Source organism: Dendrobates tinctorius, unplaced genomic scaffold (genome assembly GCF_039654945.1).
Source record: "Dendrobates tinctorius isolate UK_male_01 unplaced genomic scaffold, ASM3965494v1 ptg000077l, whole genome shotgun sequence".
NCBI lineage: Eukaryota > Metazoa > Chordata > Amphibia > Anura > Dendrobatidae > Dendrobates > Dendrobates tinctorius.
The window spans coordinates 2,783,934-2,808,591 of record NW_027361745.1 but is presented as its reverse complement, the minus strand read 5'-3'; the positions used below and the strand labels follow the sequence as shown (position 1 = coordinate 2,808,591).

General features: G+C 45.9%; 1 protein-coding gene across 1 annotated transcript in view; it reads right to left on the bottom strand.

Annotated features, from left to right (window-relative positions):
* The window catches only part of LOC141096660 (vomeronasal type-2 receptor 26-like), a 282,139-nt gene that overhangs the window by 56,618 nt on the left and 200,863 nt on the right, over positions 1 to 24,658 (bottom strand). Inside the window, exon 5 of the mRNA XM_073583373.1 lies at positions 16,084 to 17,112. Coding sequence (XP_073439474.1) covers positions 16,084 to 17,112 — 1,029 coding nt within the window. The remainder of the gene's footprint in view (positions 1 to 16,083; positions 17,113 to 24,658) is intronic.

Here is a 24,658-nt window from a genome sequence, read left to right as displayed (position 1 = left end):
TAGAGGATGGTGGGAGTGGCCACAACCTACATCAGCTGATCCAGAAGCACAACAGTAACACCAGGTTGCCTGTGGGGAACAACTGACATTAACCCCCAATGGCCTGAAAGGAAAAAAGTTTTAACTTAGTGGAGCCAGAGATGCCACAAATCCAAAAATGGATCGTGACAAGGAGGTTGTTGTTGCTACTGGAGATTCGTCATCCTGCGCCGTGTGCTAATGCTAAGTGTTTGGAGCAGAGTTGTTGTAGAAGCTGTATTCTGACTAACACAGTCACGGAAAGTTTCACCTAACCACAGACACGCAGACAAGTTATTTTGGACAGGAACGGTACATTTACCTGATGGCACACAATGAGTTAATGTGGTGGAGTCTGGTACAGAGTCAGAGGCTGGGACATCAAACATCTAACACCAAGAATAGCTGGTCCATGACATCCAAATCTATCAAAGAAAGACCAATAAAAGATGGGGCAGGATAGGTGGGCACCAAGATGAAGGTAATATGGCTAACAAGCCTTTTGGTGCCAAAACCCCTTTATATGCTCTACTAACCACACCTTTTTACACAAAGCAGTCTCCAAAACTTTCCCGCACTTTTCCTTTAACTCTTTCCTACTCCCTTGCAGTCCCAGTGCCTTTACTTATATAGTTCAGGCCCTATAAGACAGTAAGGAGTGTGATACACCAGTCTATTATGAGAACTTAGCTCCTTTATATCCATTACCTCCTTTCCCACAATGAAGACACCAAATTATATGTGGGATAAGTGGGCTGGCCACAGCTTTATTAAGAAACAAAAATCTACAAAAACTCCATCCATGCCAATTTCCTTTCTTTCTACTGATGTCCTCATTTAACCCATAGGCCAACCACTGTGTTACAGCTGGCCTTGCTGAATGCACATAATTGGGCATGGATGAGAAAACAGAACATGGAGGAAACAACGTACACCTATGCTGTATTCCCAACAACTACACCCGAAAGAATAAAAGCTTTTTAGGGCCCATGTTGTAATCCGGAGAGAAAAATGTCTGTGTCAATTTCTTTTAAGTGTACCCCATGACTTCTAAGCAAATTGGTGCTATCCTCTTCCAATTCCCTGTGTCGAACTGCTGCACTGCCCAAAGCTTGCACGTGTTTTGATATTCGCATGTTTAACAATCTTCTGGCTCTCTCTATCCCTGCAATACTCGTGGCCCCCAGCCAATTCTTTATGTGCACGATTTCTGACCACACTATAGTATATTGCTGAAAAATTCACCAAATCTAGATAAATCAGGTCGCCAACTTTTACCTTACAGAGATCATTGCCGCCAGCATGTATTATAATTACACTGGATAACTATAGGGAAAACTTGTGTCCGATGTAGTCCTCCTTCACCTTTCCGTATAACAGCTACACTGGGTATGCCTAAGCTAAGACAGTCCGGGCGTGATCCCGCTCTCCTTTCTGCCCAGTGAACATATGAATGTCCTATAATAAAAACCATTCTTGTCTGTATAAGACCTGAAAGAAAAAACATGGAACTAAATAAAAGCTCAATTCCTTATGAATACATAACATACATACTAACAGGTCTGCGCACCTGGACTTATCACTACCAAATCGGGGAGGATATAGCTCCTGAAGCACTCCGATTTCCAGTGACCCAAAGCCTTGACTTCCCCAGCCATCATGCCACATGCATCCGCAGTCGTGGCTGCCCCAATTGTAAAAGGATATGCTCCAAATTCCTTTAGGGCCAAAACCAATTCTCTAATTCCTGCTTTCAGTTTAAAAGAAAATTGGTAGCTTGTCAGAGGGGAATTATCCACGTGCAACAGAAAAACCTCTCGCTTTACGTATTTCTTCACTATTCTGACCGGACAAAACTAAGCAAGTAGCCCTACCAAGCATGTCAGTCTTGGCTTTCTTAATGCAAGTTTTTATCATATTCTCTGAAACTAACATGTTTTGTTTAACAAACCTTTGATCAACCTTTTATTAGGAGGAACCAATGCACCCGCCCTTAATGCCCCGAAAATGGCCAAGGTGAAAGCTGCCCTGTATAGCACTACCTCCTGCATATTAGTGCATACTAGTTCCCAAATTCAAAACAGTTTAATCAACAATTGGAATGTCACGGTCACATGTGTCTGGACACAGCGAGTACCGCAAGGCGAACCCATGACACGCGTGACCCTGGATACACCGCCTCCAGTAGGGCGAATTTAAATAATAAAACATGCAGCTGGATACACCGCCTCCAACTGGCGAATTTAGGTAATACACGTTATATATACAGTAGTCTGGAAACCCCGCCTCCAATAAGGCGAATTTAAATAATAAAGGGGAAACCTGGGTTACAATTACAATGGTGGGCCCTGCAATAGGGAATAGGGACATGGAGGCCTCCTGTACTCCTCTGAGCCAGTGTCCCTGCACTCCTAACATTCCCTATGCCAGTTCTGCACCAGGCGACACACGCGTACCACAAACCCTGACTCGCCCCTGCACCTAAACCCTTACTAGGGAATTGGTTGGTACAGAAACTAATCCCACCACTGCACTAAACACACATAAGGGAAAATGACAATACAGAGGGAACGCCACTTAGCTTTGCTCTGCTGCATACGTAGAGTCCACCACCAGTTGCAGCTGCCCAGTATACAGAGTCCCAAAGATGAGTCCAGCTTCTGCCAAAAAGTCCAGCATGCTCGAGTCCAACTTTTCTGCCAAGAGGTTAAGCATGCTTGAGTCCAGCTTATAGCAACCAAGTCCAGCATGCTGAGTGCAACTCTCACCATAGTCGCCACTCTACCAAGCCATGCAAGCACTTCCTGCTGACACCATAAACTGCGACTCCACCACTCCATGCCAGCCCTTCTTGCAGACACCAACGTTGAACTCCACCAATCTATGCCAGCACTCCTTGCAGACACCATAGCTGACTCAACCCCTCTGGCTGGGCTGCCCAGGACTCTCATTCAGCTCCTACATCACCCAGGCTTGCTTCCCAAATGACGAACTAACAATATCACCAATGATCATCAAACTCACCTGAAACTCTTTTATAGAGCCTCACACCTGATTTGTAATACGTGCACATTAAAACTAAAGTGTAATACCACTCACCATCATCGGGGCAACTTAGAACAAACGGCACCACGTGTAATAATTCTAATGGCCACCGGGGGCAATCAACCCACTTTGGCACCAAGCCAAAGGAAAAAAAAGCTCACTTTGACCATTTACTTGTCAGATCCACCTTGGATCATGACAGTACCCCCTCCTTAATGAGGGGGCTCTGGACCCTCAAGACCACTCCACATAAGGGAAACACCTACAGCGGGGACGCCCAGATACTGGTTTCACCCCACCACCACCTGAAACTTCAGGTTTATGATAAGCGCACCGCTGGTATTGGCAATACATGTTCTGGAGGCACCACTCATCTCCACAGCGCCGACCTGGGTTTATGTATGTGTATGTTTGCTATGAGCTGATAAGACTCCACAACACACTTCCACAAGATGTTTTATGATGGCCACCTGTTATGAATGGGTCACTGAGGAGAAAAAAGCAAAATAAGCTAAGTCACAGAAAACCAGAGAGGTTGGTAACTATGCAGATTGCAGATCCCTGATCCTGACACACAAATAGCAGCAGCCGTGGAGTGTACCTAAAATGTTCCTAGACGCCAGAGGACTAAATAAGCCTGAAGCATGAAAAGGGGAAAACTAACTGCCCCAGAGCAGACCCCAAAGGAATAGATAGCCCCCACACTGTATTGATGGTGAAACAAGATGAAAGCACAAACACAGGCAGAAAAAATAGGCTGGACAAACGATGGGGCCCAAACTAACTAGAAAGGAAAGAAAAGGCACTGTCTGCAACCTGCAAAAAACCCTACAAAAATAATGTCCAACACTTCTGATAGCAAAATTAACCCTGAAGTCACTAGACTTCTCCCCCTATATCAGCACTCTGAAATATTCTGAGACAGAGCAAAAAGAGGCCAAAGTAGTATGGGACAAAAAGCAAATTAGCAAAATACTGATAAATAAGAGTGGAAATTCAGCACAGCCCCCAGCCGGGGCTGGCTGACCACACAAAAAACTGAATAGACCAACAAAATCAAGTGTGAACATTAGCAGAAAAACTTAGCTTTAGATGACTGGAACAGAGCTGAAAACCAAGAGCTGACAAGCCAGAAGGAATCACCAGAAACTCAATAGGGTGTCGGCTGTCTTAAATCCAATCTGAGACTCCTGAGGTCCAATCGTCATCCTCATTCTCAGGTGGCAGATCTCCACGGATCAAATCAGCCTCACTACCTCCTGTTACCACCAGAGGGAGTATGGAAGGAGAACTCACAACTGGTAAACCAGAGAATGAACTCACAACAGTACCCCCCCTTGAGGAGGGGTCACCGTACCCTCATCCACGCCACCAGGCCGATCAGGATGGGCCCGGTGAAAAGCACGAACCAATCTATTGGCATGAATATCAGCGGCAGAGACCCAAGAATTATCCTCCTGACCATAACCCTTCCATTTGACCAAATACTGGAGTCTCCATCTAACCAAACGAGAATCCAATATTTTCTCTACCTCATATTCCACATTGCCTTCAACCAACACAGGGTCAGGAGATGCTGCCATAGGAACCACTGGCTCAACAAACCTCTTCAACGGAGATTTGTGAAATACGTTATGGATCTTGAACGTAACTGGAAGAGCCAATCGAAACGAAACAGGATTAAGTATTTCCAAAATCTTATAAGGACCAATAAATCTTGGCTTAAATTTAGGAGATGCAACCTTCATAGGAATATTCTTAGACGGCAACCAAACCATATCACCCACTTTAAACTGGGGACCAATGGTCCTATGCCGGTTGGAAAATCGCTGGGCCTTTTCCTTAGAGAGTGACAACTTACCACCACTTGGTCCCATATCTGCTGCATTCTCTTAACCACAGTGTCCACACCTAGGCAGGACGAAGATTCCACTTGCCCTGAAGAGGATCGGGGATGAAACCCAAAATTACATAAGAAGGGTGACATCAGAGTGGCAGAACTAGCTCTATTGTTCAGCGCGAATTCGGCCAAGGGCAAAAATGAGACCCAATCATCCTGATCAGCAGAAATAAAACATCTCAAATAAGACTCCAAGGTCTGGTTTGTTCTCTCAGTCTGTCCATTGGTCTGGGGATGAAACGCAGAGGAGAAGGACAACTGAATTCCCAGATTGGAACAAAAGTTTTTCCAGAATCTGGAAACAAACTGGACTCCTCTGTCGGACACAATGTTTTCAGGAATCCCATGCAACCGAGCCACCTGTTGTAAAAACAAGGGCACCAACTCAGCGGGAGATGACAACTTTGAGAGTGGTACAAGATGGACCATCTTTGAAAATCTATCACAAATCACACAGATAACAGTCATTCTCTGAGAGACAGGAAGATCAGAAGTAAAATCCATTGAGATATGGGTCCATGGCCTCTTGGGCACTGGCAAGGGCATCAGCAACCCACTAGAACGAGAACAGGGTTTAGACCGAGAACAAGTCCCACAGGACTGTACAAAATTCCTGCCGTCACGAGATAAGGCAGGCCACCAAAAGGACCAACTCACCAAATCTCTGGTACCAAAAATACCTGGATGACCAGCCAATGCAGACCAATGAATTTCAGACATCACTCTCTTTCTCCATTGGTCAGGAACATACAATTTTCCCATAGGGTAACGCTCAGGTTTATCCTCCTGAAATTCCTCCAGGGCACATCTCAAATAGGGCGAAATGGCAGAAAGAACTACCTCTTCACCTAGGATGGCAGTAGGCTCGTTCACACTAAGAGAATCGGCAAAGAAACTCCTAGAAAGGGCGTCTGCCTTAACATTCTTAGTGCCCGGAAGAAAAGAGACCGCAAAATTAAAACATGTAAAAAACAAGGCCCATCTAGCCTATCTAGGATTCAAGCGTTTGACCGACTCCAGATAAATCAAATTCTTGTGATCGGTGAGGACCACAACTTGATGTCTAGCTCCCTCCAACCAATGTCTCCACTCCTCAAATGCCCACTTCATGGCCAACAATTCCTGATTCCCCACGTCATAGTTGCGTTCAGATGGGGAGAACTTTCAAGAAAAGAAGGCACAGGGATTCATCTTAGAAGTCACAGGGTCTTTTTGGGACAAAACAGCTCCTGCTCCAATCTCAGAAGCATCTACCTCAACCTGAAATGGAAGTGAGACGTCAGGTTGCCGTAAAACTGGAGCTGAAGTAAATCTCTGCTTAAGCTCCTGAAATGCTGAGATAGCCTCAGGAGACCAATTCAGCATATCAGCGCCCTTCTTGGTCAGATCAGTAAGTGATTTGACAATACCAGAAAAATTACCTATAAATTTATGATAGAAATTAGCAAAACCCAAAAACTTCTGGAGGGATTCAAAGAAGTAGGCTGAACCCAATCATAAATGGCCTGTACCTTGGCCGGGTCCACTTCAATAGTCGATGGAGATAAGATAAATCCCAAAAATGAAATCCTCTGTTCACCAAAGAGGCATTTCGATCCCTTAACAAGCAGGGAATTCTCCCTCAAAATCCGGAACACAGTTCGGACGTGTTCCACATGAGAATCCCAATCACTATAAAAGATCAAAATATCATCCAGATAAATGATCAAAAACTTATCCACAAAGTCACGGAAAAAATCATTCATAATGGACTGGAAGACAGAAGGGGCATTAGTGAGCCCAAAAGGCATCACCAGGTACTCAAAATGTCCCTCCGGAGTAATAAACGCCATCTTCCATTCATCCCCATGCTTGATGCGAATAAGGTTATACGCCCCCCTGAGGTCAAGCTTAGTAAACCAGCAGGCGCTCTTAACTCTGGAGAATAAATCAGACATCAGAGGTAACGGGTACTGATATTTAACCGTCATCTTGTTAAGGGAACGATAATCAATACACGGTCTTAATGATCCATCTTTCTTGGCCACAAAAAAAACCCAGCACCTAAAGGTGACGAGGATGGTCTAATATGACCCTTCTACAATGACTCCTTAATATAGGATCGCACAGCATCATGTTCGGGTACTGATAAGTTGAAAAGCCGACCCTTGGGAAATTTACACCCAGGCATCAACTCAATTGTACAGTCTTAACTCCTATGAGGAGGCAAAGACGCAGACTTTCTCTCACTAAATACATCAGAAAAATCGGCCAGATAATCAGGAATATCATGAGACTGAGGAGAGGTGGAGAAAACAGGAGCATCCCTAAGAACACACTGACAACCCCAACTCACCACAGACCCAGATTTCCAATCCAAAACTGGATTATGAGTTTGCAACCAAGGAAAACCCAGAACAATAGTATAATGCAAATTATGCAGCACCATGCAACTGGGGCAACTCGCATTGTCACCTGGGTCCAAAACAGGTTTATTCTCCGCCAAAGGAGTAGCATCAATACCCCTCCTAGGAATAGGCGTCCGCAGAGGCGTTATGGAAAAACCACAACGTTTAGCAAAGTCCAAATCCATCCGATTCAACACTGCTCCTGAATCCACAAAAGCCTTTGTGGAAAACGTGGATAAGGAGCAGATCAGAGTAATTGCCAAAAGGAACTTAGGTTGTATACTGCCCACAGCAAATGTGTGTGCAAAACGCTTCTCTCATTCAGGGCAGACAGAAATAGTATGAGAGACCTCTCCACAGAAAAAATACAGCTTATTACGCCTTCCAAACTCCTGACGTTGCGCCCTAGACAAAACCCCATCACATTGCATAGGTCCAGACGTTTGTTCAAAAGGTGGCAGCGCATCCGGTGTAGTTTTACGCTCACGTAAGCGCCAATCAACTTGAATGGCTAATGGCATAGAATCATCCAGACCAGAGGGAACAGGAAATCCTACCATAACATCTTTTACAGTCTCTGATAAACCCTTCCAGAAATAATTTACAATTATTCTTAAAATTCAGAAATTTAGACTGATCCCCAGAAAACACATCAGGGGTAAGGATCTTAGGTTCAGCAGCATGTGACTGAATGAGGTAGGTGGAAATTCCCTGCACTTCAGCAGCAAGCTGCTCCACACGGTCAGACAATTGCTTAATCTCCATTAGGGAAAAAAAATTCTGACACTTTTCCTTTTTAAAAACTTTTTTCTGCTTTTGAGTACCCTAGAATCTGCGGTATGTCTGGTGATTCTGTTATGAATGGGTCACCGAGGAGAAAAAAGAAAAACAAGCTAAGTCACAGAAAACCAGAGAGGTTGGTAGCTGTGCAGATTGCAGATTCCTGATCCTGCCACACAACTAGCAGCAGCCGTGGAGTGTACCTACGATGTTCCTAGCTGCTTCGTCACAGCCGGAGGACTAAGTAAGCCCGAAGCATGAAAAGGGGAAAACTAACTGCCCCAGAGCAGACCCCAAAGGAATAGATAGCCCCCACACATGTATTGATGGTGAAACAAGATGAAAGCACAAACACAGGCAGAAAAAATAGGTTGCGCAAACGATGGGGCCCAAACTAACTAGAAAGGAAAGGAAAGAAAAGGCACTGTCTGCAACCTGCAAAAAACCCTACAAAAATAATGTCCAACACTTCTGATAGCAAAATTAACCCTGAAGTCACAAGACTTCTCCCACTATATCAGCACTCTGAAATATTCTGAGACAGAGCAAAAAGAAGCCAAACTAGTAAGGGACAAAAAGCAAATTGGCAAAATACTGATAAATAAGATTGGAAATTCAGCACAGCCCCCATCCGGGGCTGGCTGACCACACAAAAAACTGAATAGACCAACAAAATCAAGTGTGAACATTAGCAGAAAAAGTTAGCTTTAGATGACTGGAACAGAGCTGAAAACCAAGAGCTGACAAGCCAGAAGGAATCACCAGCAACTGAATAGGGCGTCGGCTGTTTTAAATCCAATCTGAGCCTCCTGAGGTCCAATCGTCATCCTCATTCTCAGGTGGCAGATCTCCACCGATCAAATCAGCCTCACTACCTCCTGTTACCACCAGAGGGAGTCTGGAAGGAGAACTCACAACTGGTGAACCAGACAATGAACTCACAACAGCCACCCATACATGTGCGTTCACACACAGGTCCGGACCTGAACATTTATTGCCACACATTCGTTTGTCATATTTTGGTGAACTCATTCTGGACTCGACAACAGAGGCGTCCCCCTGTGTCACCACACTCACACCCCCGCTATTCACCAAAGGACACCTCCCTCCAACCCTTTTCACAATGAGGTCTGCACCTCCCAGGGTTGGTTAATGGCGAGGGGTGAGATTTGTCCCTACTCTCCCGCAGCACACCTACCACTCACACCTGGAGGAGGAGGGGACAGGAATATTGAGGAAATATACACTCGCTGGTCGCCTTCCTCCAAACGACCAGGAGGGGGCGGATTCTTCGGTGGTATAGAAGATTTGGCATCAGCCCCGCGGACTGCAACACCTGTCTGCTCACTACAGGGACGTACCCCTTCACCTCGGGGAACCCCAGACAGCACCATGGGGATCACCAACTCCACTCACCTGTCTGGGTACGTCCACCTGTATGAACAAGTCCCTCTCCCCAGCAGCGACTCTAGGGGGCACTTTGCCAGAACCGCAGGAATATGGAGGAAAAATACACTCTCTGGTTGCCTCCACATGACCAGGAGGGGGCGACCTCTTCGGTGGTATAGAAGATTTGACGTGAGCCCCGCGGACTAAACACCAGTCTGCTTCACCACAGGGATGTATCCCTACACCTCGGGGAATACCAGGCAGCTCCATGGGGCACCAACTCTTCCCACCTGCCTGGGTACCTCCGCATGCATGAGCAAGTCCCGCTCCCCAGCAATGACTCTAGGGTCTTTTTGCCAGACCGCAGCCGCCATTTGATTTTCTGGTTGAGCCCAAGGAAAGGCCCCAGACCCTGAAACTACTGCTGCAGTGGCTCTAACACACCATGCCGCTCCCCACTCACCTCAGTGAGGCCCGGCAGCAATTACTCACAGGTCTCCACATGGCCAAGGCACACCAAAAAAAAAAAAAAGTAGGGTTGGTGATAATGTCACGGTCACGTGGGTCTGGACGCAGCGAGTACCGCAAGGCGAACCCATGACACGCATGACCCTGGATACACCGCCTCCAGTGGGGCAAATTTAAATAATAAAACGTGCAGCTGGATACACCACCTCCAACTGGTGAATTTAGGTAATACATGTTATATATACATGTCATGATTTGTAGTTTTGCCCTGTCCTGTATTTTGTATAATATGTCATTTAACTTTCCTCTGGTAGTATTTGCTGTAAATTAACCATGTCTCCTTCCCCCAATACTTTGCAATGTCTTGTGATGTACCTGGACTATAATCTAATTTAGGCTTGTGTCAACAGCTAGTGGAACTGTGGCTATTGTTTTCCTAAGCAGAAGATAACCTACAATACACATCCTGTAGACTCAGTGGAGCCCTTACATTTCTAGAATCTTCTGATGGACCAAACCATTCAATAGTAGGTGTGACCCCTACCCCCCTTCAGATGGGCTGATCCCAGGAGCCCTGACAATACATTCTTCTTTTAAGATCAGTTGTGATTTGAGTGCAGATGTGGAAGGAGTCACGAACTGAGTTGAGGTCAGCTCGTGACGTCCGTGGGATTGTGTGGAATCCTGTGGACTATTGCAAGGATTATTGTTATGGTATCTGGCACAAGGACTATCGTGAGGTGCCCGGATTTGTTTCCATTGTGTGGACTTATTGTGGACTTCTCATGGACTCCAAGGACATTATGGATATTTGATGTTGTATGCTCCCTGCCTTAATAAATCTCGTTGGATCGTCCCTCGGCCTGTTGTCCCTTCTTGCTCTGTCGTATACCCCATCACAAGCTGGCTAACAGCGCTGGGATCAGAGCAGAAGGAATGGAGGACAACAGCCCATCAACATCTGGAACCAGCACTGCAGAGTACAAGAACTGGACTGCAGTGAACCTACAAACAAAGGCCCGTGAACTGGGAGTCAGCTACAAGGGACTCTCCAAGGAGCAGCTAATTGAGGCTTTGGAAGGAGTTCGCCTGCAAGATGACGCTGAGGAAGGATCCCCACAGCAAACGGAGGAAAGACTGCAGCCGGAGGTAAATACCTAAAAAAGTCTGTGGGTTGTGTGGTACAAGGAGGAGTTGGCACTGCTGGGAGAAGAGGCTCCCATAGAAGATAAGAGGGAGTCCATTCATCGAGCTTAAGAGAGGGCATTGCTGGAGAGGCAGCTCGCTGTGGAAGCAGCTAGAAGCTCCAGACAGACTGTAACCCCAGCACCCACCATGAGGGAACTCCCCATAGTGTGCCGCAAAGACTCAAGCCATTTAATAAGGCCTCAGGTGACATTGAGGGCTTCTTCCAGGACTTTGAGCATCAGTGTCGATTAACCCTAGCATACCTGGGGCCTCGCAGGCCTGCCAGGTTACTTGTTTTCTATTTTCTGTAAAAATACTTTAGTTAGAATTTTGAAACTCTAGGTAATCCTCAGGTATATAGTTGTTAGTAATTTCCAGTTATTCATATATTTTTATGTTACAGACATTTCGGTATAACAACCTTTTTTTGGGACTACCCCATATTCACGCACCTGGGGCCTTTTAGGCCTGTGTGCAAATAACACGGAATACCTCAAATAAAAATACTTTTCAAAATTTATTTTACAATTGCAAAGTAAGGATGCATTCCCACTAATGCTGGGGTTCGCCAGGAGGTGATCCGTAATGAATCTGACCTCCTGGTGACCCCAGCTAAGGCCGGCGGAATCCCGCCATTCCGGCAGCCTTAGCTGGAGTTACCAGGAGGTCAGATCCATTATGGATCCCCTTCTGGCGAACCCCAGCGCTACTGGGAACACAGCCTAAGATGTGTATATTTCAAAACAGAATTATGTGCATAAAACAACAAAAAAGTAAGTAAACGGGCACGCCAAATATAGGCATTCTATATACAATTTTTTTATGAAAACATTTTTTGGTTGTAGCAAACTTGGTGCAGGCCTGCGAGGCCCCAGGTATGCGTCCGCCAGCCTTAGCTGGGGTCACCAGGAGGTCAGATCCATTACGGAATCCCGTCCTGGCGGACCCCAGCGCTAGTGGGAATGCATCCTTACTTTGCAATAAACTTTAAAAAGTATTTTTATTTGAGTTATTCCATGATAATTGTAAACAGGCCTAAAAGGCGCCAGGTGCGTGAATGTGTAGATTTCTATGGATATGCATTCTAGGGATAATGGAAGTCCCGGAAAAGGAGCGAGTCAGACACCTGGTGGGGCTCTTAGAGGTTGGAGCTGCCGCAGCCTATAGAGCTATGGACCCTCGGTGGAACTGTGAGTATGCGGAGATTAAACAGACTATTCTAGAACATTATGCTGTGACCCCAGACACTTACAGGACCCAGTTCCGTACTTTAGCCTGTGATGAGGAAGTGTCCTTCAAGATGTATGCCCACAGACTCAAACAAATATGTCATCGCTGGCTGGAGGGAGAGGAGGCCTTAACTTGGGAGACCTTCCTCCAAGTCATCCTAAAAGAGCAGTTTTACTTCAAGTGCCCCGCTGAGATCCGGGAATGGGTGCGTGAAAGGAGACCAGCCACTGTGGAGGAAGCTGCAGCTCTAGCTGATGAGGCTCTCACCATCAAGCCTCAGTGGAAAAAACTACTACTCAGTGAGAAAAAAACTACCAGCCCCCAACGCTGGCGGCCCCTGGTCCTTCGGCCTCCAATATTCACCATCCCACTAGACCATCAACTCATGGTGACCTTCGTGTGACTGTGCCTCGCATTACTCCCGCTCCACCTTCGGGACTATGACGTGGAGGAAGAATCCCAGAGCGCAGATGTTATAGATGTGGGCAGCCTGGGCATATGCTATTCCAATGTCCAGGTGTTCGGAGGCAGGACAGCTACAGACAGCCTTTGCCTGTTCATTATCTACAAACTCCCTCACTAGGAGAAGAGCTGGATTCAGTCCCTGCAAATGTTCTTCTAGGAAATGATGTGGGAAATCTTCATTGCCACTTTGTCGGTGCGGTAACCAGAAGTCAAGCCAAGAGAGCAGCAAATGTGGACGTGTACAACCCATCCATGGAAATGAGGCCACCAGAACTGCCGTCACAGCCGGTGAGAGATTCTTCTTGTGGGGGCAATGTAATTCCATGCAGCCAGGATTACACTGCAGGTATTTGGTGACTAGGCGTAATCTATCGGAGCACAGGTTTTTCCCTCATGACAGTATTTCTTGTATTCATATAGATTCTGATCCCGGCTACTGCAGGTTGAATCCTTTTCATCCTGGGTCGGGGTTTTTCCCACAGTTGTCTCATTGATCATAATCTACCGTGAATAAAACCCCACCTTTTTGCACATTAACCCCTTAGTGAGAGCCAGTTTGCATGTTAATGACTGGGCCAATTTTTACAATTCCGACCACTGTCCCTTTATGAGGTTATAACTCTGGAACGCTTTAATGGATCCCACTGATTCTGAGAATATTTTTTCGTGACATATTGTACTTCATGTTAGTGGTAAAATTTCTTCGATAAGTCTTATGTTTATTTATGAAAAAAACGGAAATATGGCGAAAATTTTGAAATTTTAAAACTTTAAATTTTTATGCCCTTAAATCAGAGAGATGTGTCACAAAAATGTCTTAATAAATAACAGTTCCCACATGTCTACTTTACATCACCACAATTTTGGAAGCAAAATTTTTTTTGTTAGGAAGTTTTAAGGGTTAAAAGTTGACCAGCGATTTCTCATTTTTACAACAAAATTTACAAAACCATTTATTTAGGGACCACATCATATTTAAAGTCATTTTGAGGGGTGTACATGACAGACAATACCCAAAAGTGGCACCATTCTAAAAACTAGACCGCTCAAGGTGCTCAAAACCACATTCAAGAAGTTTATTAACCCTTTAATTGCTTCACAGGAACTAAAGCAATGGAAAAGAAAAAAATTAACATTTAACTTTTTTTTGCAAAAAATTTACTTCAGAACCAATTTTTTTTATTTTCACAAGTGTTAAAAGAGAAAATCAACCACAAAATTTGTTGTACAATTTCTCCTGAATACGCTGATACCCCATATGTGGGGGTAAACCACTTTTTCAGCACACGGCAGAGCTTGCAAGGGAAGGAGCGCCGTTTGACCTTTTCAACGCAGAATTGGCTGGAATTGAGATCGGATGCCATTTTGCGTTCGGAGAGCTCTTAATGTGCCTAAACAGTGGAAACCTCCAACAAGTGACACCATTTTGGAAACTAGACCCATTAAGGAACTTATCTAGATGTGTGGTGAGAACTTTGAACCTTCAAGTGCTTCACAGAAGTTTATAACGTAGAGCCGTGAAAATAAGAAATCCATTTTTTTCCACAAAAATGATCTTTTCGCCCCCAAATTTTTATTTTTACAAGGGTAACAGGAGAAATCATACCCCCACTGTTGTTGTATGATTTGTCCCGAGTACGCTGATACTCCATATGTGGGGGGGAACCACTGTTTGGGTACATGGGACAGCTTGGAAGGGAAGGAGTGCCATTTTGGAATGCAGACTTTGATGGAATGGTCTGCGGGCATCATTTTGCGTTTGCCGAGCCCCTGATGGGTCTAAACAGTGGAAATCCCCACCAAGTGACCCCATTTTGGAAACTAGACCCATTAGGGAACTTATCTAGATGTGTGGTGAACACTTTGAACCTTCAAGTGCTTCACAGAAGTTTATAATGTAGAGCCATGAAAATAAAGTCTTTTTTATTTCCACAAAAGTGATTTTTTAGACCCAATTTTTAGACCCCCAAAGTTGGTAAATAGTGGAAACCCCTCAATTCTTGCTCCAACCCTAACCCCAATACACCCCTAACCCTAATCCCAACCCTAACCTTAATCCCAACCCTAATCCCTAATCCTAATTCTAATCCTAGTTCACCCTAACCCTAATTCTAACCCTAGCCCTAACCCGAGCCCTAACCCTAGCCCTAACCTTAACCCTAGCCCAACCCTAACCCTAGCCCAACCCTAACCCTAGCCCAACCTTAACCCTAGCCCAACCCTAACCCTATCCCTAACCCTAATAGAAAACTGAAAAAAAAATATTTTCTTTATTTTGTTATGTTGGCCTAACTAAGGGGGTGATAAACGGGGGGATTATGTACTATTTTGTTTATTTTGATCACGATGATAGTTTATCATCGTGATCAAAATGAATGAATGGAATCTGCCAGCTGGAGCCAGCAGATTCCCGGCAGGCGCACTGCACATGCGCCCGCCAATTTCCCCAGATCCAAGATGGCGGCACCAACTGGTGGACGTCGGCGGGACGCAGGACCACCGGGAGGGGACAGAGGACCACAGAGAGGTACCGGGGGGATTTGGGACCCTCTTTCTCTCTCCTCTGATGTGCGATCACATCAGAGGAAAGAGAAATTAAATGTAAAATCGCGGCTTTTTTTTTGCGGCTGCCGTTATAGGGTTAATAACGGCGATCGCAAAAGCGGGGTCAGTAAAAACCGACCGATTCATGTTCTCTGGGGTCTCGGCCACCCCCGGCAGCTGAGACCCCGGAGAAAATCCGACACTGGGGGGGCGCTAGTCACTTCCTTCACAGCGCCGTGAATTATTGGTTTTAATACACTTACTTACCGCCGTTAAAAGGCGCATTGGCGGTCGCTAAGGGGTTAATAGGTGGCACTTATTGTTTCTACAGTTTAATAGGTAGACTAAAAGCGCCATAGCTTGCTGAATAAGCAGGGACCTGATCATCTTCACTCATCTCTACTCTCTATCCCTATCACCATCACTTGGGCTACTACATCTACATTCTCCATTTTTCTTTCATCTTTATTTTCTGTTTTTTGGGGTTTATGATTTTCATTTTGGATTTGTTCTGTCTGACTAAAACAGGAATACAGGTAATGAATTACAAAGTAAGAAAATTATGTAGATGAATTCAGTATGTAAAATATATTATGCAGAATTCATATTGATGGTTAGGGGAATGACAGAGGCCGTGTATGATCACATCTGTAATATAACGCTTCTCACCTCTGCGTGTTTCCATGTTATAGACTGGGTGCTCATGTAAAGCTCTTGGCCACTGACCGCCCATGGTGTGAAATGTCCTACTTCAATATTTTGTACAACCTTAAGACCAGTATTATGAGTAAATCTCCAGTTTGTTATCTTATATGAATGTTCAGCTTCCCCTTGTTCATTGAAGTAATATGTAGGCTTCGTTGGCTCCGGTGAAATCTTCGTCATTTGGATGAAGCGCTGTAACTTCCGTGTGTATTGTAGAAATCCGGTTGTGGAATTTTCTTGATATTTGTCTTTTACAAATAAGAACATTTCATGTAGAGCTTTAGCCAGAACTTCTACTGCGTAATATAATCCCGGAGAAAACCCTGATGAGAGGTAATTTCTTATACTTGGCACAGTAATCTCAATCGAACCATTATAATTGTCCACGGTCCAATTGACTGAAAAGAAGGAATCTTTATCTCCATTATTGAATATTGCATCTACTACTCTCCAAAATTCCTCATCTTGGGTTATAATGTTAATTTTCCTGTAGTTTTTCACAATGTCTTCCACACCAGGAAAAGGTTGTGATGAAATGTCCACTGCTAGACTTCCGTTCAATAATGGAAAGTCTTTATGTGTAATTTCATAACTGGAGATCCAGAATGGTGGAAAGATGAAAGTTTTGTCAATAAACAGAAAAGGTAAGTCCGCTATTAATATAACCTCATAAGAGAAGGTCCCACAAATGATAATGATACTGACTTCTGGATGCTTAAAAATCGCTAAAATATTATACAACTCTATATCCCTATTAAGTTTTATGGTGAAGGCCACACAGATCCCATGTTCTCTCATGTGATTTGTTAGTATCTGCAGTTCATTCTCTCCATTATCATCATCTGATACTAAAATCCCAACCCAGGTCCAGCCAAAATGCTTCAACAGTTTGGTGATTACCATGTTGTGGATGTGGTGATTTTGGACTGTACTGAAAACATGTGGATAGAGGCGTCTGTCCGATAATGAGCGATCGGTGGATCCATAACTGATCTGCAAAACACAAGAAACATTTTGGAGGCGACTGATTAATGTGCTGGAAAAACACCTTCAGAAGCCGCAATATCTTTGAGCAAAAGGGCAATTTGTAGTGATGATCGAATAGTGAAATATTGGGATTTGGAAATATCGGCCCCATTACTTTCTAATATTAGGGTATTCGTACCGAATAATGAATCATTGGAATGCCAATTTTTTTTGTCAGCTGGACCCAACAAACAGGTCTGAGGAAACGAGAAAAAATCTCAAATGAATGGGAAAGAGCTAAAGCTAAATGGGAACAGCATGGAGACGATGCCGGCATGCCTTTCTGACTCACACATGGGATCTGGGAATAATGTTGTCAGATTATTGAGCCGGTTTTACATATTTTAAAAAAGACCTACGAAACAAAGTGAAAAATCTTTTTTAAAGGGAAAAATGCTAAGAAACAATATTTCATTCAGAATTACATGTATATAGTGAAAACTAAATTCTATATACATATTGTGAGAATCATGTGGGAATAGTGGATGAGGGCAGGTATATCTCGCCCAGATTCCTCTCCTATGTGGCCTAATCTGGTCAGTATCGCACCTGCTTACTAATGGATAATGGGAGGTGGATATATAAGGATGCAAGGTGGTTGTGTGAGTGTCTCAGCCTGGGAACACAGAGAGCCTGTCTGTGTGAGAGACACACACGTGAGTGGAAGCAGTGCCCACTGCAACTGTGGGTTGGCTGGACGGGAGAAGCCCGCCAGTTGGTAGTTAGGTTGTCCATTGTTTAGTTAGTGCCGGACAGGCAAGGATTTGTTTTATGTTTTATTTCCTTTTGCATTGCTTTCACCGTTAATAAACCTGACCCAGGGTCAGTTATACACGAATCCCCGCTCTGCGCCTGAGTTTCATGCTGAATGCACGTGACCTTTGACCCCAGCAAAGGCGATCCCGGAGTGTTTTATCACATTGTGGTGGAGGACGCGGGCATCACGTTGCAAGCTTGAGCATGGAGGACGTGGTGAAAGCGCTGGTACAGTCCACCGCCGTCCAGCAAGAAGCAAATCGGGTGATGATGGCCCAGCTGAAGGAGTTGGTGGACATGACAGCTACCGATCGTTCGCTTCTCCAGCAGGTGGCGCAGCGCTTGGCAAGCTTACCTGAGCTTAACCTGGAAGCCGAGTCGAGAGTGATTCACGTGAGTCGGTACTGGCAGAAAATGACGCCTGATGATGACGTCGAGGCATACCTGACCACGTTTGAACGGACGGCGGTGCGAGAAAAATGGCCGAAGGCACGATGGGCCGGCCTGATTGCCCTGTTTCTTTCCGGTGAGGCCCAAAAGGCGTATTATGACCTGGAACCTGAAGCTGCGCAGGACATTGACAAATTGAAAGCCGAGATCTTGGCCCGGCTGGGAGTGACGACCGCTGTCCGGGCACAGAGAGTGCATCAATGGACTTATCAGCCGGATAAACCACCGCGGTCCCAGATGTTCGACTTGATCCACGTGACGAAGAAGTGGCTACAACCCGAGGTGTTGACAGCGCCAGAGATAATCCAGAGAGTCGTCCTGGACAAGTACCTGAGAGCTCTACCGCCAGCCCTGAGGAAGTGGGTAAGTCATGGAAATCCTATGACGGCAGATCAACTGGTGGATCTGGTTGAACGTTACTCCGTGGCGGAAGGACTCCGAGACGACGCTACCCCACCTCGTTCTTCATCGTCTCCACGTGGAACCGGTAAGACTGTTCCAGGGAGTAGGGGAGATGGAAAAATCCCTAAGACAGTGGGGGAGGAAAACGGGACTGCCCGCACTGCGAGGCCGAGAGTAACGAACTATGGTCTAAGCAAGGGGCCCGTTAGGTGTTTCCGCTGCCAAGAGATGGGACATATTGCTGCGAACTGTCCGGTCACTACTGAACCCATGCAGTGCGACGTCACAGACTCTAAAAACCGCATGTCTATGGTTGCACGGGTAGTGAGTGTGAATGCCGGTCAAAAGGATGTGGAAAAACACTTGTGTGATTTAACTGTTGATGGCAAAAATGTGGTGGCATTGTTAGACTCGGGAAGTGTGGTGACTCTGGTGAAGGCTAGTCTGGTGTCAGCCCCGACTGGACCATCAGACAAATTTTCTGTAACGTGTGTGCATGGAGACACCTGTTCGTACCTCACCACAGTCATATGCATTACAACTTCCTATGGGTCTGTGCAACATAAAGTGGGACTCGTCCCGGCGTTATTGCATGATGTTATCCTGGGCCGGGATTTTCCCCACTTCTGGCAATTGTGGGAGAATCAGTTGATGCCCTCGGGTAATAGTGTACATGATTCTTCTCCCAGGGCGCGTGTGGGTCCCGAACCCCTGGAAGAGGTCTCCCTGGAAGACTCGGGGGAAGAGTCTGCGGGAAATGACCTGCAGTTCCCGTTTTCAGTCATGGCGGGTGATAATGAGGAGACCGGGGGAGAGGAGGCTGACAGCCGTCCACCTCCCCGTTTGCCGGATTTAGAAATTCAGAAAGATGACTTCCAAAGCGAGCAAATAAAGGATCCTACCCTTTCTCAGGCTAGGACAAATGTGAAAGTGATAAATGGGGTGCCCGTAGAACCTGGCTCTAGGCTGGCATATCCTTACATGGTTCTGGAGAATGATTTACTCTATCAGATAGAGAAAAAGGGGGAAGATACGGTGCAACTATTAGTCATGCCAAAACCCTACCGGCGGCAGGTCCTGGACCTGGCCCACGGACATGTGATGGGAGGTCACCTGGGAGTCCAGAAAACCACCGAAAGGATATTACACTGTTTTGTTTGGCCAGGCATGCATCACGATATTCGTGTATATTGTGAGTCTTGTCCTGACTGCCAAGCCTCTGCACCTAAGCCCCGGTTCTGTAGCCCTTTGGTACCCCTACCTATTATTGAAGTCCCGTTTGAGAGGATTGGGATGGATTTAGTTGGGCCCCTTCCACGGTCTGCACGTGGACACCAACATATCCTGGTCATCTTGGATTATGCCACTCGTTACCCGGAGTCCATCCCTTTGCGTAACACGGCCACCAAGACGATTGCCAAGGAGCTGGTGCATGTGTTTAGTCGGGTCGGTATACCAAAACAGATACTCACCGACCAGGGGACCCCCTTTATGTCCAGGATAATGAAGGAGCTCTGCCGATTGTTACATATCGAACCGTTACGCACATCCGTGTATCACCCTCAAACAGACGGGTTGGTCGAACGGTTCAATAAAACTCTGAAGCAGATGCTGAGAAAGGTGATAGACAAGGATGGGAAGAACTGGGACTATTTACTTCCGTATTTGCTTTTTGCCATCAGGGAAGTACCCCATTCTTCCACGGGATTCTCGCCTTTCGAGTTATTGTACGCCCGACGTCCTCGCGGACTGTTAGACGTTGCAAAAGAAACCTGGGAGGGTCAGGTCACTCCATTTAAAACAGTGATAGATCACGTCACACAAATGCAGGACCGTATTGCGGCTGTTATGCCTATCGTCAAAGAACACATGATACAGGCTCAAGGAGCCCAAAAAAGAATCTATGATAGGGGCGCCAAGATCCGTACGTTTGCACCCGGAGATAGGGTGTTGATCCTGGTCCCCACGGTGGACAGTAAGTTCCTGGCAAAGTGGCAGGGCCCCTTTGAGATCAAGGAAAGAGTTGGTGAAGTAAACTACAAAGTATACCAGGCAGGTAAACGGAAACCTGAGCAGATTTATCATGTAAATCTGATAAAGCCCTGGAAGGATCGGTCTGCCTTGTCAGCGGAGCTGGCCCGTCCTGTCTGCTCGCATACCGTACCGGAGGTACGGGTTGCAGAGACTCTCTCGGAGCGGCAAAAGACGGAAGTCAGGCAGTTTCTACTTCACAACCAAAAGTTTTTCTCAGAAAAACCCGGGCAGACTATGCTAATGAAACATGACAACGTAACGGAACCTGGTGTCACAGTTCACGTAAAGCCCTACCGAATCCCGGAAGCGCGCCGTGAAGCCGTTTCCCGAGAAGTGAAGGCAATGTTAGAGTTAGGAGTCATTGAGGAATCGCACAGTGCGTGGTCCAGCCTGATTGTGCTAATTCCTAAACCGGACGGCACCATCCGGTTCTGCAATGACTTCAGGAAACTGAATGCGGTCTCAAAATTTGATGCCTACCCTATGCCCCGGGTCGATGAGTTAATAGATCGGTTAGGAAAAGCCCGGTATATTATGACCCTAGACCTAACAAAGGGGTATTGGCAGATCCCTCTGGCGGAGGCTGCCAGAGAAAAGACAGCATTTGCTACCCCAGAAGGTCTATTTCAGTATGTGTGTATGCCGTTTGGACTGCACGGAGCACCAGCGACCTTCCAGAGACTGATGGATCGAGTCCTGAGGCCACATAGGCGGTACGCTTCGGCCTATTTGGACGACATTGTCATTTACAGCTTGGACTGGGAGACTCATCTCCAGAAAGTACAAGCTGTGATTGACGACCTGTGGGAGGCAGGTCTAACCGCGAACCCCAAGAAATGTCACATCGGGCTAGAAGAAGCCCGGTATTTGGGGTATGTAATTGGGAGGGGTGTTGTTAAACCCCAGGTTGAAAAGATTCAGGCGGTTCAGGACTGGCCACAACCTGGCAACAAGAAGCAGGTGCAAGCCTTCCTGGGGATCGCCGGTTTTTATCGCCGGTTCATACCCAATTTTGCAGCCATCGCTACCCCTCTGACGGATCTTACAAAAGGGAAAGACTCCGTCATGATTAAATGGAGTTTAGCGGCTGAAGAAGCCTTCCATAGCCTAAAACGGGCACTTTGCTCTCAGCCCGTACTGGTGACTCCAGACTTCCGCAGCGAGTTTGTGGTACAAACGGATGCCTCTGATACCGGTATCGGGGCCGTACTCTCACAAGTGAGGGACAGAGTGGAACACCCAGTCCTCTATCTCAGCAGGAAGCTGAATAAACACGAGCAAAGGTATGCAGTCGTGGGAAAAGAGTGCCTAGCCATTAAGTGGGCTCTAGAGGCCCTCAAATATTACCTGGTGGGCCGAAAGTTCAGGCTGATCACTGACCATGCCCCTCTCAAGTGGATGCACTTGAACAAGGAACGGAATAGCCGGGTGACCCGGTGGTTCCTGGCCCTGCAGGCCTACACTTTTACGGTGGAGCACCGCCCAGGGGTACAGATGGGGAATGCAGATGCCCTGTCCCGAGTGCACTGTTTGGCGGGTGTCATTGCTCGACCAGAGTGGTCTGAGCAGAAGGGCGGATATGTGAGAATCATGTGGGAATAGTGGATGAGGGCAGGTATATCTCGCCCAGATTCCTCTCCTATGTGGCCTAGTCTGGTCAGTATCGTACCTGCTTACTAATGGATAATGGGAGGTGGATATATAAGGATGCCAGGTGGTTGTGTGAGTGTCTCAGCCTGGGAACACAGAGAGCCTGTCTGTGTGAGAGACACACGTGAGTGGAAGCAGTGCCCACTGCAACTGTGGGTTGGCTGGACGGGAGAAGCCCGCCAGTTGGTAGTTAGGTTGTCCATTGTTTAGTTAGTGCCGGACAGGCAAGGATTTGTTTTATGTTTTATTTCCTTTTGCATTGCTTTCACCGTTAATAAACCTGACCCAGGGTCAGTTATACACGAATCCCCGCTCTGCGCCTGAGTTTCATGCTGAATTCACGTGACCTTTGACCCCAGCAAAGGCGATCCCGGAGTGTTTTATCACAATATATATATATAAATCAAAAAAAGGGCAGCGCTACCAAAATTAAATAGTTGGTGCAAAACCTATTCAGCAGTGTCCAAACAGCCAAATTAACAAAAGTAAAAAAAAAAAAAAAAAAAAAATAGGCAGCACTCAAATTAAATGTGAAAAAAAGTGGATACTTTACTGATCCTCCAGTGGCAACGTTTCAACGGTGACCCGTCTTTATCAAGCAATGTGCTCATAGTCAGTACAAACTTACATAGTAGTAACACATGTGTATACAATTTCAATAATTAATCTGTTTTACATATTCAAAATGGCCATTGCCATAGTAACATTTACAAGTGCTCCATACAACATATGTGCATATGTCCGAAGATCTAGATTACAAAATATATATATATATATACAGTGGGGTAAAAAAGTATTTAGTCAGTCAGCAATAGTGCAAGTTCCACCACTTAAAAAGATGAGAGGCGTCTGTAATTTACATCATAGGTAGACCTCAACTATGGGAGACAAACTGAGAAAAAAAAAATCCAGAAAATCACATTGTCTGTTTTTTTTTTCATTTTATTTGCATATTATGGTGGAAAATAAGTATTTGGTCAGAAACAAAATTTCATCTCAATACTTTGTGATATATCCTTTGTTGGCAATGGCAGAGGTCAAACGTTTTCTGTAAGTCTTCACAAGGTTGCCACACACTGTTGTTGGTATGTTGGCCCATTCCTCCATGCCGATCTCCTCTAGAGCAGTGATGTTTTTGGCTTTTCGCTTGGCAACACGGACTTTCAACTCCCTCCAAAGGTTTTCTATAGGGTTGAGATCTGGAGACTGGCTAGGCCACTCCAGGACCTTGAAATGCTTCTTACGAAGCCACTCCTTCGTTTCCCTGGCGGTGTGCTTTGGATCATTGTCATGTTGAAAGACCCAGCCACGTTTCATCATCAATGCCCTTGCTGATGGAAGGAGGTTTGCACTCAAAATCTCACGATACATGGCCCCATTCATTCTTTCATGTACCCGGATCAGTCGTCCTGGCTAGGGATGGGCGAATCCTGAAATATTCGGAATCGCTAGGTTGTAACGAGTCCGACTTGGAAACTCGCTATTCGTTGCAAGTCTAGCGAGTCCAATGTTAATGAATAGGGATGCCAGTTTTGCAGCGATTCCTGTGCTGGGGATGAGAGAGAGAGAGAGAGAGAGAACTCCTAGCTAGTTTTTTCACAGTTTAATACAAGCAATCCTAGTTTCTTAGCGATTCTGCGTCCAGCTGCTCACACAAAATCGCTAAGAAACTCTGCAAAAACTAGGATTGCCATTGATTTGCATTGGACTTGTTACTGTGCGAGTAATCGCTTGGAAACTCACAGAGTACCGACTCCTGCGAGTCCCCTACTACTCACAGAGTAACGAGTCCTAACGAGTAGATTCGCCCATCCCTAGTCCTGGCCCCTTTGCAGAGAAACAGCCCCAAAGCATGATGTTTCCACCACCATGCTTTACAGTAGGTATGGTGTTTGATGGATGCAACTCAGTATTCTTTTTCCTCCAAACACGACAAGTTGTGTTTCTACCAAACAGTTCCAGTTTGGTTTCATCAGACCATAGGACATTCTCCCAAAACTCCTCTGGATCATCCAAATGCTCTCTAGCAAACTTCAGATGGGCCCGGACATGTACAGGCTTAAGCAGTGGGACACGTCTGGCACTGCAGGATCTGAGTCCATGGTGGCGTAGTGTGTTACTTATGGTAGGCCTTGTTACATTGGTCCCAGCTCTCTGCAGTTCATTCACTAGGTCCCCCCGCGTGGTTCTGGGATTTTTTCTCACCGTTCTTGTGATCATT